The following is an 18,941-nucleotide window of genomic DNA, read 5'->3' as shown; positions in this document are numbered from 1 at the left end:
ATTTTAATCATGAGTGTTTAGCCTACATATTAAAATGAGAAGATAAATTAGCTTATTTTGAGACAGTTAATTTGCGAATAACGCATTTTAATTCAGCCGTTCTTTTTAAAATTTAATAACAGGATATTTTAATTCAAAATGATAAAAACCCTGTACGAACATTTTATTTTTTCTTATCTAACTGTGATATTGTGAATACAACAATCCAATAATTTCAAAAGAACAGCTTTGCAAAACAACCATCACAAACGCTTTTCAGTTAGCCATCTAAACTTACTAAGATAATCTAGCCTACATAAATAATAACAGCCAGTAAAACCAGATTACTTAATTTTACAATTTTGACAATGTAGGTTACAAAAATAGCAACATTCTTTCCCAATAAAAAGGTCAATAGCCGTCGAGAAACTGCCGTATCCGTTTACAAGTGAAAATGAAGGCGACCTAAAAATGTTTAGGAAGACGTTCCTATTAAAGCAACACTCTTTCACAGTTGTGTCTAGCTAATCAGTTCTACTCAAACAGCAAATGGTAGATGGTGTGTGGCGCACAAGAGTTAGGGCTATATTTAAGTGATACCCATGGGAAAAGAAAAAGAGTCCTCTTCTTGAATTCACTTTCAGACCAAAGACGCTGCTGAGACTGACCCTCTGAAAGGCACTAACGGGGGGCCTATTCCACAACTGTCTCCTTATTCCTTAAAATGGGACAAATATTTGTAAGCGCATTGTTCTGATGCCTTCCTGTCACAGTGGACTTTGACAGCACATTCCTACAGTAATTTATAGCTTTAGCTGGTAAAATAATGTCACATTCAAATTAGGTCGTCGCTATATAATGTTATCGTTCTCTTTTCTCAGGAACGGTTATTCTATGATATTTACTAGCTTATATTCAAAAGGTAACAGCTGTCTCAGCTAATTCAGCTAAACTTTATTAAAGAATTTATCAAAGTTCATATCGAAACCAAAAATTGGACATTAAAAAATTACACAGGCAAATTATAAAGTATTTTAAAACATCCGAAACGACATTTAGAAAAAAAAATAAATAAAATACACTGACAAGATGATCACTCAGGCCTATGAAAAAACTAAAACGATAGAAATTCTCTATAATTACAGTATATTAGATGATGATGATGAGGGTGATAAATAAACGACTGCTTTGCTAATGGGAGCACATATCTCGATGCATCTTCAGTAACCGTGGTGGTCATATCTCAAAATAGGCTACTTGTTTCTTTGCATCTGTTGCGGGGATAATGATCGCGCACGTGGATCAGTTAGATGTTATTTGTTTTGGACTAGAGATACTGTGAAATTGTTCAGATTCAACGGGTTTTAATGAGGGATCTATTTCGAGGACGGCTGGTGGGAAAGAGTTGACTCTTTAACGAGTGCAAGGTTAACACATCCCGCTTTATGCAAAGAGTCGCGAGACATAGATAGGCCTATTTCTATTAGGCTATAAAAATAAATGAATAAAAATATTATGGATACATAAAGAAGACGTTACGCTACATATTTATAAATTGTGTATGCGAAATTATGTCAGTAATCAAGCTATTAGGTTTTCAGCAACACCTTCAGAATTTTGCTTGCCCTACATTATCCATTTACGTTCGGTCACGTAACATTTAGGCTAGCTAAGAGACTTTAGACGTTTAAGAGCAACTGTTTTGAAACTTTCTATTTTTCTTGGCGTGTGAAACACAAAGGAAAACCCCTTGCTGAGCATTTTGAAAGTGACAAGTGGTCGGACGCATTTCTGGGTAAACTAAACAACGCTTTGACCTTTGTGGATCCACCTGCTCTCCGCGCTACACAGGTGTAGAGTCCCCGTGTTCCCACAGCCTATCGGCCGTCCCATGTCTTATGTCATGTTCATGCTTTTAAATTAGATGTTACAATAATAATTGTTTTTCTAATTCTCTATGAAATCATTTCATCCAATTTGTAGCTGTTGGTTACGCACAGCGAAAAACAGCTTCTTTCGCACGTTGTTTTGCGAAGAACATTTTTTCTACCCTTTGACAATAAACATAAATAGATGTTTAAACATTTTAAGAAGAAAATTAATGATTAGGCTACAGTCTACTAGAACTGGAAATGTGAAAAAAAAAAGAAAGTTAGCAAGCAAAAAACAACAGCCCTGATTTCAGAATCACAATACAGAAGCCATAAGCATGCAGAGAATTGCTTATAAGGGACACTGACAAGCCCAGGTATCTCCTGGAGCACATCGCCAACAGTAAATGTGGATACAGTGGTTACTAAATATTTAAAGGGTGCAGAGACGAAGCAGTAAATGACAAAGATGGCAAACAGCGACATTAACATGTCATTGAGAGGAATGTGACTAATAGGCTCCTTACTGTAATGAAAGTGTCATTGCAAATCAGCACTTGTCCATGGTTATTATTTATAAATATTTGATGTCCCTACTACAAAGAAGCTGTCATATCCAGCAGCTCTTAAAGTGAATGAAATGCTAATGATTACACCACTGCTCAGATAAGAGTTGATGAACTCAAGGACCAATTATTGTAAAAAGAGAGCAACAACCACAATTCAGAGTTGACGACTTATTGACAACGTTACAAATGCTTTCTGACCTAAATTCAAATGACATCTAGAGGACCAGGTAGGTCTACCGTTGCTAACGTTAACTGGTAGATCTTAAATGAACAGGTAACATAAAACGTTTGATGGGTCCAAGAAACAAACTAATAACAAGCAAATTGCTTTCCATTTTTATTAAATTATATTGGCTCTAAAGGTCTAAACTAACTTTATTTTCTGTAACGATATTAAAATGTTTAGTTACCAAGGAAACAAACACAAGCAATGCTAGAATGCTAAAATCAATACGGTGAGAATATTTTGAAATGTTAAAAAAAACTATTTCAAACAACTGTTTGTTTCTTTAAGGCGTTGTATATAAACGGAATACATGTTTTAATAAATGTATAATAATAATGTTTATTAATTATTTTCGAATTGTTTAAAATTGTCATTTGTAAATGAAAAGCTTGTTAAGTGACAGATAGCTACATATTTAGCACACTGCCCTGTTATCTTGCCCAGTATTCAGGCTATATGCATTTTTGGGACATAGTTAAACAAACACATCAGGGTTTTTTTTTTTTTTTTTTTCTCAATTTCTTCATAAATTGATTCATAGTGTTCCTAAATAGGCAAAGAGGAGTTCATTCAGCGTCTTTACCTGATGATGTTCCATAGTAAGTCCATTTGATCACCGCCTTTTTATTTAGGACAGTTAACATCTTTACTTACCGCACTTTAATACTGTATTTGAGACAGAATGACATATTACCACTAACATTTTTAGGTTTTAATCAGTCCGTGGTTCAAATTTGCAAACCAGACATTAGGATACAGACCTGTTTAATCAATTCAACCCACATGCTAATGTATGATGTCATCACAAGGCGCCACTCCGCTGACGTAATGTTTCAGGAAGTGAATCTCAGCCTATTCGGCTCTGCAGGAAAGCATGAGCGATGTTACAGATTTATGATTTTTAAATCAAACGTCCTGAAGGCTACCAGACATGGAGAACTGGAGCCTTATTTCACTGTGCGTGTTGCTCGTTTTAACGTCGAGATGGGCGGTGTCTTTTCATTCATACTCAGGTTGGTTTTCAGTGAAGCACCGGTTTCTTTAGGATTGACACGTCAGTCAGTGTGTTCGGAACAGCTCATTCATCTCTAAATGAGCAAGATTAGCTCATGTAAAATAACAATAAAGTGGGATAAACTTTGTTCGTGAAATAATGTTATATGATGATTATTATACCTCATACATCTACGTTTAGTTAATAAACCATACTATTCTCAATTTAATGGAATAGGTGCAGGTAAACCGCCAATGTTCGGGGACTATGAAGCACAGAGACACTGGCAAGAAGTGACTTACAATCTGCCTGTTCATGAATGGTTAGTCTTTCATTCCTCCTCCATGGCCAAGTATACCAACATTGTTGAAGCCCCCTCTTTTGTTTATTTTTTGTAAAAGTTGAATGAATTCTATTTATAAAGCCAATGCCTTATATGAATGTGACCTAATAGTTTTTCTTTTCTTTTCCAAACAAGGTATTTCAATACTACAAATAATGATTTGAACTATTGGGGACTTGATTACCCTCCCCTCACAGCCTATCACAGTCTAGTGTGTGCATATGTGTAAGTGTTTTTTGTACATGGTACATCATATCCATAAAAGATTTTTAAATTAGATCAGTTGAACATGGCTTCATGATGGTGATTTTGATTTTTCTCTGTGTATTTTGATAGAGCAAAGCTGTTTAATCCTGAATGGGTAGAGTTGAATGCATCTAGAGGCTATGAAAGCCACACTCATAAGTTGTTCATGAGAGCCACAGGTAGGTATTGACACCAGAAATTTATTTATTTCAAATATGTTAAATGGCATGTTAACTGAACTGAATTTAGAGCATAAAACCACTCATAAACAATATTTGGATATATTTATATACATAGATGTTCACAAACCTTACCCTGGAGTTGGTTCACCCTCCACCTATGAAGAAATTCATATTTATCGCATTATTACAGCTAAACAATGGCACTTTTTTCTTCTAGAGCTGCTGTACAGCCAAAACAAACTTTGTTGCATAATTTTCCTGTTATCACTGTAAAGCTGCTTTGAAACAATCTGTATTGAAAAAGCGCTATACAAACAAAGGTGACTTGACTTAGTTCATCGCAGTCTCACAAAGTTACGTTATAATCAGTGAAGCTGACTGTACAATGAATCTCTTAATTACATAAATGTTTGTCATAACGAGAGGATTTGTGAGCGTGCAGAACTCAGAATCCACTCACCGCTCAAAACGCTGAAGTTTTTTGTTTGATTGGCCATTGCTTGCAAAATCACATTGTAAATAGAAACCTTTGATGATCTCCAGAGCGCAAACACAGATACGCACTGGATCGTTTGCCAAATATGTTTCACCAATATGCTATTATGGAGAAAACTGATCCTAGACCAGCAGTTAAGGGCTGCTTTTTGTTCTTAAAGGGGTCCTTGATTATAATTTCTCTTTTTTAACTTTAGTTAGTGTGTAATGTTGCTGTTTCTCCAGCTTTGTTGTTGTTGAGCAACCGAAGCACTAGCTGTCAAAGCTCTGCCCTCTTCTGTTTTTGCTCACACCCAAATAGGGGCAAATTTGACAAGCTATAATAAATGATCTGTGGGGTATTTTGAGCTGAAACTTCACAGACACATTCTGGGGACACCAGAGACTTGCATCTTGTGAAAAGGGGCATAATAGGTCCCCTTTAAAGCAGTTCGAACCAGCAGCAGGCTAAGTAAGAAAATAGACACCTTTGCAATAAGTCAGTTTGTGAAATTTCATCCATGCTAAATATTCCACGGTCAATTGTAAGTGGTATTATTGGAAAGTAGAAAGGTTTAGGAACAGCAGCAACTCAGCCATGAAGCGGAAGACACTTAAAGTCACAGAGCGGGGTCACAGAGTGCTGAGGCGCATGGTGCATAAAAGTTGCCAACGCTCTGTTGATTCCATAGCTAAAGAGTTTCAAACTCCCACTGGCATTAATATCAGCACAAAAAAACTGTGCGGCGAAAGCTTCATGGAATGGGTTTCCATAGCCGAGCAGCGGCGTGCAAGTCTCACATCACCAAGTACAATGCCAAGCATCAGATGGAGTGGTATAAAGCACGCTTCCACTGGACTCTGGAGTAGTGGATACATGTTCCTTTGGAGTGACGAATCACGCTTCTCTGTTTGGCAGTCTAATGGACGAGTTTGGGTTTGGCGGATGCCAGGAGAATGTTACCTGCCTGACTGCATTGTGCCAACTGTAAAGTTTAATGGAGAAGGGATAATGATGGTATAAGGCTATTTTTCAAGGGTTGGACTAGGCACTTTCCAGTGAAGGGAAATCTTAATGCTTCAGCATACCAAAACATTTTTGACAATACTATGCTTCCAACTTTGTGGGAAAAGTTTGGGGAAAGCCCTTTTCTCTTCCAGCGTGACTGTGCCCTAGTGCACAAAGCGAGGTCCATAAAGACATGGTTGGCTGAGTTTGGTGTGTAAGAACTTGACTGGCCTGCACAGAGCCCTGAAAACATTCCAAAATCTTGTGGAAAGCCTTCCCAGAAAGAGTGGAAGCTGTTATAGCTATAAAGGGGGGGCCAATTCCATAATGTCTATGTATTTAGAATGCAACGTCATTACAGTCCCTGTTGGTGTAATGGTCAGGTGTCCCAATACTTTGTCTGTATGTAAATATGTATGTTCATTTAAAGAGGGTGGGGTTATTATTGCTTGTAACCTGCATTGCTTTGAATAATACTGAATGTTATAAAGCATGTTAATGTTTACAGGGCATTGATCATGGCTTTGTATATTAACCTTCCTCATCTCCTATAGTTCTTTTTGCAGATATTTTGATCTACATTCCAGCAGTTTTGGTTTATTGCTTCTACTTTTGCGATGGATCCTCTAAACAAAAGGTACTAAATTAATTCCCTTTGAATTTGTATATTGTTCTAAAAAATTTGTAATCAGTGAGATTACATTATTGCTTTGATTTGGTCAAACTGTATCTTTTACTGTTCTCATAGGTTGCCACAGCTTTTTGCATCCTTCTGTATCCAGGACTTGTACTGATTGACTACGGCCATTTTCAGTATCCTTTACCATTTACCCTAATTCTGCTATGGGATGTAATATTTTATCTATTCACAAACATGTCAAGAACTTAAAATCCAGCAAAAACAGCACATGCATAGTCTTTAACTGCATATTCAGATATAACTGTGTGAGCCTGGGTCTGGCTCTATGGGGGATTCTGGGACTTGGTTTGGGCTGGGACCTGTTTGGTTCTTTGGCCTTCACCTTGGCTCTCAATTACAAGCAAATGGAATTGTACCACTCGCTGCCTTTCTTCTGCTACCTCCTGGGGAAGTGCATCAAACAGGGCTTAACTGGGCGAGGGTGAGTCTCTTGGGTTGGTGCATAAACACTGCGGTTTGTTGGTTAAATGTTGATCTCAATTATATGTTAAAATTGAGTATTTGTTTTTTAAGCAGACCCTTAAAAGATTTCAGAAAGTTCAAGGCCTCAGTGTTAAATTTATTTATCACAATCAATGCATGTATCTATGCCTATGTTCAATAGACACAGTAAGATGTATCTCTGTGTGTGTGTTTATATAATTAATGAAATCAAAATAGGACCTAAATTTAAAGTAAAGTCATTTAGTAGTTTATTTTATAGCTGAACCCAAATCACCAAATCTCAGCAAGTATGAATTATTACTTACTAAAAAGTTCAGTTAATGGAAAATTGCTCTCCATTAATTAATGAATCTGTTGACATTCCTATAATTACAAGTTTAGCTGTACAGTCCAGCTGTAAGTGTCATAACCCGACTGCCTGATTTATGCCAGCTAATAACAAATGCTTAATGTTCATCATCTGGCACTTCACCACTAAAGGTGTAATTTTAAAATGATCTTTTATTATTAAATGTTACTTTTTAGGTATGCAGGTTACATGCATTTTACATGCCAGTCTCAGTCCACATGCTCTGCTCTTTGCTGTCTTGCATTTGTTGATTTAGTAACAATGTACCAAGGGCATTTTGGAGGCAAATGCATTGGTGGATTAGTTTGCCTGGGAAGAGACATGTCCAGATGACTCTCTGGCCATGCCTGACCCTCCCTGCTATGTCTGTGCGTGCAACTGTATATCTACAGCTGAGAGGTGTTAGTGGTTACGGTATACAGTGAACTAAAAAACTGTGAGGGTATATTGTCTCCGCTCAAGTAGTCAAGAAACCTGATTTATGACAATTAAATTATAGAAATGAGAAAAAACGTAATTAAGCGGTAGTATTTTATTTTCTCTTACAGATATTAAATTAATAGTATTCTTTGACAAGTATGTAAAAATCAAAAGTCCCAAGATGGTTGTATTGGTCAGAAAATCATTTAAAAAAATTGTTGGTGCCACCTTTAATTGAATTGTTAGAACAACAGACAATGTGATCCCTGAATGAAACAAAATGGCTTAATATTTGAATATATTTATATCTTAATATATATATATATATATATATATATATATATATATATATTTTTTTTTTTTTTTTTAATGTGTCTTTGTTCTATTTTTTTCTTTGAGACAAAAATATATTGTTGGGTTTTTACAGTGCTTTTTGTGTGTCCCCAGATTGTTTCTGTTGGCCAAGATCTCATTGACTGTATTGGTGACCTTTGCCTTCTGCTGGATGCCCTTTTTGTCCGACCCCAAACAACCTCTACAAGTTCTTGATCGCCTTTTTCCTGTTGGTCGGGGTCTGTTTGAGGTAATTAACCTGCATCATCACAAAGCATCAATGGTCAAACTCCGTCAAGTTCACCTAAATAATTTCCTTTAAAGGTGGAGTCAGTAGAAATTCAAAAACACTGTTTGGAAGTTAGTCAGGCCGACACCAACAACAAACGTCTAACCAATCAGCATTAAGGGGCGTATGATGGTCGAGGAGAGAGAAAGAGCAAGAGGGAGATTTAAAAATAAGGAAAAAAAACTGGGACACAATATAACAGCTCAAAAGAATATCACTGGAATGAAGGTTTATGACTGGGCAAGCACTTTAGGACCCGCGTTTATATTAGAAAAGCTTTCCAGTGCTGGAGAAAGCTAAGTGGGAAGGCCTGAAAACAGACGGAGGCTGCTTTGATGTGAGTAACACTGGGTTTTGATTGTCTGAAGCTGCTGTGCTGTTGGCGACTAACAACGAACACTTTGTATTTACTCTTGTGTACTGTACGTTAATTTTTTTGTGCTTCCTTGTCGTTTGTTCATCAACTGCGCTTTATTTTTCGTGAAGCATTTTGTTGCGCGTCAGCTGTGATAAACAGACATCCACTCTCATTGCGTGTGTAACAGTGGCCATAATAGTGAGAGTATTGCTGTTAAACCACTGCACACTGACGACCTCTAGAGAATGGGGTGTTTAGCGTCATTTTAATGCATTTGCCTCGCATGCCAGCAGCGAACGGGCCGGGGTTCGAGACCGATTCGGAGCAGGGTGGTTAGGATTGGCGTGTGAGTTTTGGAGGCGGAGCAATGAAGAGAGGGGCGGGTTTGTTTGGGTTGATTTCAAATATCAACAATGTCCAACAGCTTTGTTCAAAATCTACTTACCGCACCTTTAAATTGATTTGATTCTCTTGAACCCGCGTTTACATAACTGAATTACCTTGCTAATGGTGACATACATTGAGAAATAAATGTTTACTATTTGCCTACAGTCACTGCAGTATTTACACAATTTGGTATCAGGCTTTGAGCTTTACTTTAGTAAAACACGGTGGTAAAATGCATGTAAATCAGTCATATTTACTGTGTTTTCAACACATCATTACAGCATGCTTGTGATGCTTATTCGATGTGTGCTAGCCTGTTTTAAAATTTCCAATGCAGGGTTTGCTTGGAAATGCCCTTGAAATCCTTATCCACATGCATTACATTTTTCTCTGTATGCATGCATGAATGCATAAATACACTATTGCCAGAATCCTATGTAGATACATGCAGTAAACTATGAACAGTGTTCAATTCTGGTTCTGTGATACTAATGCAAATGGAAGACTGACTTAATGCACATCTTGCCATTCAGATCTTTCTATATTCATAGATTACCCCAATAAGACCCCTTGTGTCTAGAGCAGGATTTATCCTTTAGATCTGATTAGTAAACAAGGGTCTCACATTGAGTTTATTGGAAAACCAGAGCTGTCTCCTGTTAGTTGTCTAAAGCCAGGTCTGATTCCTTTTGTAAGTCAATACTGAAATACACGATGTATAAGTACTGCGGCTTGCTTTTGAAATGTACCCAAAAACCCTGTTGTCAGAGTAGCTGTGTTGTGAGAAGTAATTGAAAATTCTACAGGGCTCAGGGCCTGGAATATATCATGCATTTGCCTGACATGAGGCTAACATAATACACAAGGTGTGAGTAATTCTAACCTAGAGCCTTGAGCATTTGTGACAGAGGAAGTGCTAAGCGAGTCTTGGCGGCTGCTATCACGTACTGTATACATCAGAGGACGGTAAAGCCAGGTGATGTTTAGTCGATAGCTAAATCGGTGCTGTTTGTCTGTAAGAAATGTAAAATTGAAAATAAAAATTAAATTCTGTTATTTATCTAACCTTATGTTGTTCCAAACCTGCATCACTTTCTTTCTTCTGTGAAACACAAAAGAAGATATTTTTTTTTTGTCCATACAGTGAAAGTCAGTGGGGTCCAAAATATTGTAATAAATACTGAGACATATTTCAAAGTGGGTCTCATCTTCAGCTGTAGTGTCCACTCATCTCCACACAGCTGTGAAAGACAGCAGCTGTGTTTTCGAGGACTGAGCAGTATGGAGAGTTTCTCAGAAGCAGGGCTGCAACTTTCATAACATTTACTAACTCTGTTTTTGCACAACTGCTAAAGGCCACCAGTCTTTGAGGAATCACATGTCGGTACCCCAGCAGAAAGGTCAATGGGCACTCGTAACGGATCAGTTTCCTAAAGGGTGCAATTTGGTCTTCTGTGTGTGGCAAAACCGCAGTGTTTGCAGCCTGGGTGATGTTATTAATGTCCTTGGTATGCATCAACCCTGCGTCTGTAAGTTTACAAATAAGTGCATAGCTTTTTTTGACATCACGGTTACTTGACGGGAAAATTAATGGGAGTGTAATACTTCACCCTTGCCCTTTGTACCAATGCCCCTCAAGAATGCCCACAGGAATTTTTATTGCGCTTTCAGTTGGGAAATGATTACGCTGAGTAATGCCACTTATGTGCTTTCTTTTCAAAAGCCACATACCATTTAAAGATACTTGCCTTATATGTCAGTGCTAATTTTGTAAGCGTGATCATAAATTTGCAGTTATTTCAGAAGTTTGTTTTCTTGAGCTGCAACAATATAGAAAATGAACAAGAACAAAATTCTTCACTTTAACCACTGATTTTATTACCCGAGTAAATTCATACACGGTATTTATGAAATCTCAGACCTGTCAAAGAAACGGCTTATAGGTTTAATAGAGTTGTTATTGTGTAATATAACTAAAAACCATTACAAATTATTTTCGGTAATTAAATATGAATATTAGATGAACAACGATAATTAGAAATTTTGCTAGAAATATATATATATATATATAACAATCAGATAATAAAATGACTAAAACTTAAACTAATTTTCAAACTAATTTTTTATATTTTAAATAAGTTAATTCAACTAAATTTTTACCGACAGCAAGTTGCTTACAGTAAGTTAATAAAATACTGACTTTTTTAAATACAGATTTTAGGTGGCGTATTTAAATTTCAAAAGCAGTGCTGTTTCTTTATATTGCCTTTATTGTTGTGATTAATATTCCCTACATTTTTTTATCCCAATATTTTACCCCAATAGTAGTTATTACCGCATAAAGTTAAATGTGAAATTTAGTTCAGTCTGGACCTTAAGTTAAACTGAACTGACATCCCTGAATTTACACCAGTTTAAACAACTGTTCATGAAGAACTTGAAAACTGACCTAGCAGTCAGTGTATCATTCGTTCTCATTGTGTCATTCTGTCCGGAGCGCATTAGTTTAGTGACTTTGACAGCATGTGTTTGTTGACAGGATAAAGTGGCTAACACATGGTGCAGCTTGAATGTGCTGATAAAGATCAAGACCCTGCTGTCCAGAGAGACTCAGCTGTTCCTCAGGTAATCCTTCACCATCCATTTACCCACAACCCTTTCTCCTTTTCCTTTGTCTCTTTATGTATCCTCCTAAAAGTCTCAGTATATTCCCTCTTACCAAGTTTGCGAAACACATCTCATTATAATGGAGGGCACAGAAGGATTATGGGTAGTTAATGATATCAGAGAGATTTTGTGACACTGATATGTGGACACTAATCTGCAGGTGCAAGGGCTTGGTTAAGATTATTTCTTTGACTATTTGCTTCAGAATCTTTAACGATTTGTTTGTCTCTTTGTTCAGTCTATATTTGCAGGGTCGGTAATTGATTTTCTCATGGGTCTGTTTTAAAGGGATAGTTCACGCAAAAATTACAATTCTGTCATCATTTACTCACCCTCAAGTTGTTCCAAACCTGAATGAGTTTCTTTCTTCTGATGAACACAAAAGAAGATATTTTGAAGAATGTTGTTATCCCAACCTGTTGATGGGACCCCATTGACCTCCATAGTTTCCTGTATCAACTGTTTGGTTACCCATATTCCTCAAAATATCTTCTTTTGTGTTCAGCAGAAGAAAGAAATTCATACAGGTTTGGAACCACTTGAGCGTGACTAAATGATGACAGAATTTTCATTTTTGGGTGAACTATCCCTTTAAGTGCTTCATTAAAGGTGCACTCAGGCATGTTTTCCTCATTAAAAAGTTTTACACATAATGCATAATATTTTAGCATAAATATGTTTAAAATCATGTACATTCATGTGAGATAAAGACTCCAGTTATATAAGTAGCCTAATAAAACCTGTTTTATTTTACACTGAGCTGGTCCGCTCATGGGGGCAGCCATTTTGAAATGACAGAACTAGCCAAATACTGCACACTTCATCTTTGCTATCCCGCTATTATTGTACACTTTTTTGTTTGCAAAATAAATTAATAATTGCTGACTGCGGGATTAATGCTTTACTAGAAGGTGTAAAGTTTGCAAGATGCTACATCCACACCACTAGGTGTCAGTATATGACGATTGCTACATTAACGAATGCTACATTGGTCAGCTCCGAGTTCACATTTAACAGGGTTGTGACATTCATATAGTTTTATAAGCAATTGTACGTTACTTTTTAAAACACGTCACAAGGAAACAAATTGCTAAGGTTAAAAAATGACAGTTGAGTAAGATACACTTGCATTCCCTGTAAAGTTTATCTCACCTGTTACATTTGCATCAGTGTGATGGACCAGATTCTTGTCCCACAAGGGTCATTCACCTCTAATAGGGTCATTTTCCTCCAAGAGAGTGATGACTGAGGGGTTAAAGTAATTCTGTGAGTGCTCGGCAGGCCATCTCTGAATCTCATGCATTTCCTGCATGCTGGGATCTTTCTTGTTGACTGTGAGGATGTATAAAAAGATCAGGCAGCCGCGTTCTCTAGTTCCATGGGATAGATTACGGGCTTTGGCAACAGGGGCTCTTGATCGTATTTCTCCTCTCTGTTTGTGTGTATAGTAAATCTGTCATTAATTCATGGATGTATTCAATTATATACATTTCTTTTTTTACAGTTTTGCTCTTACTCTGTTGTTCAACCTGCCTTCATCATTAAAATTGTTGTCCAAACCCACTCTATGGCAGTTCAAGCTTGCCTTGGTAAGTGGTGTCATCATTATGTTTGTCTTTGACCGTTCAACAACTTGTATTTTTGACCACTGACTCTCCCGGTCTACTTATACTATAGGTGAACTCCTCCCTGGCTTTTTTCCTCTTCTCCTTCCAAGTTCACGAGAAGTCCATCCTGCTAGCAGCCTTGTAAGCAGCAGGATATAATTCATACTACTTGATCCAATTGCTGTGAACAGTACTTTTGCTCGACCCACTGTTATTAATAGACACAAATGTTATGACAAAGCGAACACACAAAACAGTATCTAAAACTAACAGTTTCATGTTTAAAGGTGAAGTGTTCAGTTTCATAACACAACTGTTTTTTGTGCGTTTTTGGGCTCAACAAGTGGCAAAAGTTACTGTAGGGGCCGTAGAAGAAGAAGAAGGGATGGTAGAAAGGATACGGAAACGTTTGAAAATTTTTTGATGGTTACTAGAAACTACTTGATATACACTTACACTTTAATGTTGAGCCTACCTGATAAATGCCACTGTTTGGTGGGTCTCTAAAGAAAAGCAGCTAATGGCAGTTTTCACGGGTAAAGTAACTCAAGTATTTAAAAAAGTAAATAAGTACATAAAGAAATGTGTAGATTAATAAAATAGACACATCCCAAAATAAAGATAAAAATACATTTGCGATCATTTAGAAAACAACTTCGTAATAGGCATAGTCCAAAAAAAAGATAAAATACATTTGCGACCATTTAGAAAATATTAATATATGACATTAATATAATGACATAATAATGATTCATACAGAAATGTATTGCTGTCTAGGGGCCGTTCACAAAGAACGTGTTTTTCTATGTAAACGCTCACGTCTTGTCTTTTGCAGCGCCTCACACGAGTGCCGCGTTTTTAAGACGCCATGTCAAGTTAAAAGAATTTCAACTTTTACATGCAGCACCACTCATCAATGTAAGTTCCAAAACAGGGGACCAATCAGAAGAACTCAGAGGCGGGGCAAGCATTGTGAGCTTCTGTTCACAGTAAAAAGTTGGCAGTTGAAACTGTTTTATTTGACGGCAACATGGCGGAAGAAAGCCAATGCAATTTATTTTCTTTTTTTCATGTCAAAAACAGTATCTATCTATCTATCCTGCTGTTTGCCTCTGTTATTGCATCACGTCTCAAAAGCGCATCTTGAGAGTGTGTTTTTTTTAAACCATTCCTGAGCGTTTATAGACACAAAGACGCGTTCTGTGTGAACGAGCCCTAATGATGTAGTCAAAATGCTGAAATAGAACAATAATTAAATAATGCGTATTGGTTATCGGACACATAATCATAAATATAAAAAGGCAATATCGGCCAATTCCTTGAAATTATAAACTTCACCTTCAAATTAGTGATTGTTTAGTATAGTGCAGTAGTTCCCCTTAGTATTCTGCAGTTTATTCTTGTATGTCATAAATCTAATATATTATGATATACAACATATGTCCATACACAGAGCCAGCTGCAAGCAACATATTTTAATAGTTGTGTAATATCTTGCATGTGTTAGTCAATCAGTAAGGCATGTTTTTGGATTAAGGGTCTCTATTGGGTGTTAGAAGATTGCTGACAGAGGAAGTGTAGTGGCTGGATCAGTGGGGAGAGATGATACTGATACTTAGTCCTTGCCCTCTCAACTACATAATTATAGCAATGGTATCATATAAACATATCTGTTATGTAGTAAATATAGTCTTAAAATTCAAATATGTGTTTTACAGGCCAGTTTGCCTTGTCGTCAACGAAATACCTCTGATTGCCATTTGGTTTCTGCTAACGTCAACTTTCAGGTAAGATACCATGCAATATATGTTACTAAATTCAAGTCACTGTACTATAAATAAATGAATCCTCATGGTTAAGATGGAAACAAAATCAGCAAATGACTGTATAGTGCGAGGAAGAGTAGTAGCCGATAGGGGAGTCCCAGCTGTCCACACTAATTGTTGTGTGCATGGTTTAGTGTAAGGATATCACTGGATTACATGACATAGCCCACATACCATTAAACTAAGACCCCTTTGTGTAAACACAACCCACCATTCTCTGGAATCACACTGCCTGCTTCCACAAAATGTTTTAATGCTGCATATTTCTGTTTTTTAGCTGAAGACATGATGCTCTTTGTTATGGAAGATAATTAGATTATATTCTATGATAGAGTAATTGTTGCGCTATTAGGGGAAATATCCACAAGAGCATACAGAGACAACACATTGCCACAGTTTTCTATACCGCAAACACACACCATTAATTTGCACACTTTCTACTCATTATGGTGAAATGTTGCGGCATCAAAATTCACAGCTAGTATTGTTTTTTTCTGCGTCATGACCTGTTCTGCTAACACAAAGATTGTTTTATTTTGTCAACATTTTCTCAATGGCAGTATTATTCATGATAAGATTGGTCCACAAGTTATTGTTTTTTAGCCAAATGTCTATGGAAACTGCTAAGATAGCTATAAGTTTACTTCCATGTCTAATATGCTCGTAAAATGTTCGTTAACGAGTTTTTTCAGCTATAAGAAAAACAACAAATTTGCATAATTCGTTAAACCATTTTAATTAAAACATACTGTTAACGAAAATGTTAAGAAAAATCTGGTTTTCAAGTTTTCTTGTGTGTGTGTATATATATATATATATATAATATATATATTTCACGTGTATGTGTATATATATATATATATATATATATATATAATTATATGGCACATTATTTTCCTAAAATAATATTTTCCTCTAAAAAAATAATTATTGGACAAATTAATCATGGCTGACTGTGAATAATGCATTTCTACCAGTTTCTGGAAGGCCAATGTCCTGTAGAGCAGTGGTTCCCAAAGACATTCCTGGAGGCCCCCCAACACTGCATGTTTTCCATGTCTCCTTTATCAAACACACCTGATTCAGATCATCAGCTCATTAGAAGAGACTCCAAGACCTGAAATGGGTGTGTCAGACAAAGGGGAGTTACAAAATATGCAGTGTTGGGGGGCCTCCAGGAACGTGGTTGGGAACCACTGCTGTAGAGTTTAGCTCCAAACCCAAATAAACACACCTGAACCAGTTAATCAAGGTCTTCAGACTCACTAGAAACTTCTAGGCAAGTGTGTTGGAGCTAAAATCTGAAGGATGTTGGTCCTCCAGGAGCAGGATTGGACAAACATTTGCCTGATTCTACATCCACATCACTAGGTGTCAGTATATGTACAAGTCAATTGCTATATCGGTCAGCTCAGAGTTTACCTTGAATGAGGTTTCAATAAACTAAAACAAAAACCAAAAAAACTGTAAAAATGGCACTTTAGTCAGAGTAAAATTGATTAAAATGAATTAATATGTCATGACTAAACTTTAAAATATTTTAAGTTTTTTTTTTTTTTTTTTTAACACGGGGTGGGTCTCCTCATGGGGGCTGCCATTTTGAAATGACAGGACCAGCCAAATCCTGGTCCTGTAAATCCGTAAAAAGGCCATTTTAGTCAGAGTAAAACTGACTAAAATGAATATGACATGACAAAATATTGACCAAATTTAAAAAAAAAATAAAATTTAACACAGATTGGGTCTCTTCATGGGGGCTGCCATTTTGAAATGACTGCAAATGAAATGAAAACTGCACACTTATCATGATCAAAATAAAAATTAAAACCTGTGAAAATTAACACCAGCTGTATCATAAAAATACAGAGGGATAAATAATTCATTATTGTACACATTCTGAATTCTGTATGTTTCAACATTGTTGTTTTCTCTCTAGCATGCTCCCCCTGCTGCTGAAGGACGGTTTGCTGTTGCCTTACGTGGTGACCTCATTGGCATTCCTCTTTCTGAGTTTGTATCTGCTCTCTGCTTTAGAGAGAAGTACAGATGAAGAGCTCAGGCTGGGCCTCTATCACAAACTCACTCAGCACTGTCTGCCTAAACTCAACCTCAGCCGGATCATTAAATGGAAAGTAAGTTAACGCTGACGTCACGGCCCGTTACCCCACACCACTGACGTTAATGAAATCGACGCTTATGAAGAAGTCAGTTAAGCGCACTAGGCCACTTGAACGGGCCATAACTTTCACATTAGCTTGACCCCATGCTCTTCTTAGTGCTTTTGAAGACTGAACGTTTCAACAGCTACTTGCATGAATGTTCAAACCAGAAGGTGTGCTATTTGTGTAGCGTGAGTCATTAACACAGGTTTGCCTAGATATATTTATTTACACAAGAGACATAAATAAGGGGGCCCTACGATGAAGGTAGAGTTTCATTAGGGGGTCATGTTGCTCACACCAGCACTTCCACTGATCCTTCACTCCATCTGTCGTAAATAGACATGTTAATGTTTATACCTCGACTCGCCGTCCCAAAACAGGGTGGAAAATAAACATCAAGTTACAAGGATCTGTGTACTACCGTTTTAGCATTTGACTAGGAGGACTAATGAACCTTTGTCATGATATATTGTTATAGGAAAGGAAATACTGTGTAAGTGTTGTTCACTTTGTCTTTTACAGTTCTGGTTTTCACTGGTGGCCATGGCTGCGTTGAGCTTTATGAGCGTGTGGTTGGAGCCTCCGGCTAAGTTGCCTGATCTGTTTCCGGTTCTGGTCTCCGTCCTCTCCTTTCTGCACTTTCTGGGTTTCATTATATATTTCAACCTAGTCCAGTTGATGGAGCCACAGAGGAAAAAGAGTCAGAAGAAAACAAACTGAAACATGTCTTCAAAAGACATTGGTTGTCAAAAGAACTACAGTCAGAATTTTGGTGAAAAGAGAGGACAATCCCTATGGTTAGAATAAAACAGGATGGGAATAGTTTGGAAAAATTCAATTTCCTCCTAATGAAGTTTAGGGATCTTGCTTGAGAAGAGTAAATCAAATGAAAGGAGATACAGTTCTGCCAGACTTTCTCTCACTTGTATGATTTAGAGACAAATTCAGTTAGCGGGATATTGGTATTGTCTAAATGACCAGGCCATAATGGATCGTTTGTGCTGACATTATTTTTATTAACATTTTTGATACATCATTAAATGTTTTGTACCAAACGAAAGTGTCTCCAGAATTTATTTTTAAAGCTGCAGGTTTCTTGTACTTGTTTGTAGGGCTGCACAATTTGGCCAACATATTTGTGATTATATAGCAATATAACAAAAATATTATTAATAATAATAATTATTAGAAGTATTGTTATTAAAATTATTAAACAAAAATCTATTTATCTGTAAAAATAAGAGTATTTAAGATACTATATATAAATAATTTATATTATTATATACAGATATATTATTATTATTATTATATACAGTACTCATTTATTATATACAGTAATGTACTTCCATAATGTAAAATTACAATATTTATGAAACAAAGCACACATATTTAATGAAATCACAGCTTTTCCGATTTGATAATCACACTAAGCCATATTGCAATTTCAGATTTATTTTACTTGACAAAAAATGTTTATCTTTCAATGAGTATGACTGAATATGATTA

The 18,941-nt window shown here is 36.6% G+C and overlaps 1 protein-coding gene and 1 long non-coding RNA gene across 2 annotated transcripts in view; one reads left to right on the top strand and one right to left on the bottom strand.

Moving 5' to 3' along the window:
• The window catches only part of LOC127513997 (uncharacterized), a 51,822-nt gene extending 48,470 nt beyond the window's left edge, over nt 1-3,352 (bottom strand). The window contains exon 1 of the long non-coding RNA XR_007930542.1: nt 3,229-3,352. This is a non-coding gene — a long non-coding RNA (uncharacterized LOC127513997). The remainder of the gene's footprint in view (nt 1-3,228) is intronic.
• A 118-nt stretch (nt 3,353-3,470) lies between these two features.
• On the top strand, nt 3,471-18,495 carry alg6 (ALG6 alpha-1,3-glucosyltransferase). Its single transcript, XM_051896310.1, has 14 exons — nt 3,471-3,658; nt 3,877-3,961; nt 4,118-4,207; nt 4,319-4,407; nt 6,448-6,530; nt 6,642-6,706; nt 6,829-7,014; nt 8,254-8,389; nt 11,713-11,798; nt 13,345-13,429; nt 13,518-13,588; nt 15,166-15,234; nt 17,210-17,405; nt 17,958-18,495. The coding sequence occupies exons 1-14, from the start codon at nt 3,577-3,579 to the stop codon at nt 18,153-18,155; spliced, it is 1,521 nt and encodes a 506-aa protein (XP_051752270.1). The 5' UTR covers nt 3,471-3,576; the 3' UTR covers nt 18,156-18,495.
• The last annotated feature ends 446 nt before the right edge of the window (nt 18,496-18,941 follow it).

Source organism: Ctenopharyngodon idella, chromosome 6 (assembly GCF_019924925.1).
Source record: "Ctenopharyngodon idella isolate HZGC_01 chromosome 6, HZGC01, whole genome shotgun sequence".
In the NCBI taxonomy this organism is placed as follows: Eukaryota; Metazoa; Chordata; class Actinopteri; order Cypriniformes; family Xenocyprididae; genus Ctenopharyngodon; species Ctenopharyngodon idella.
The sequence above is the reverse complement of the archived record's forward strand: the minus strand, read 5'-3'. Positions and strand labels throughout refer to the sequence as shown.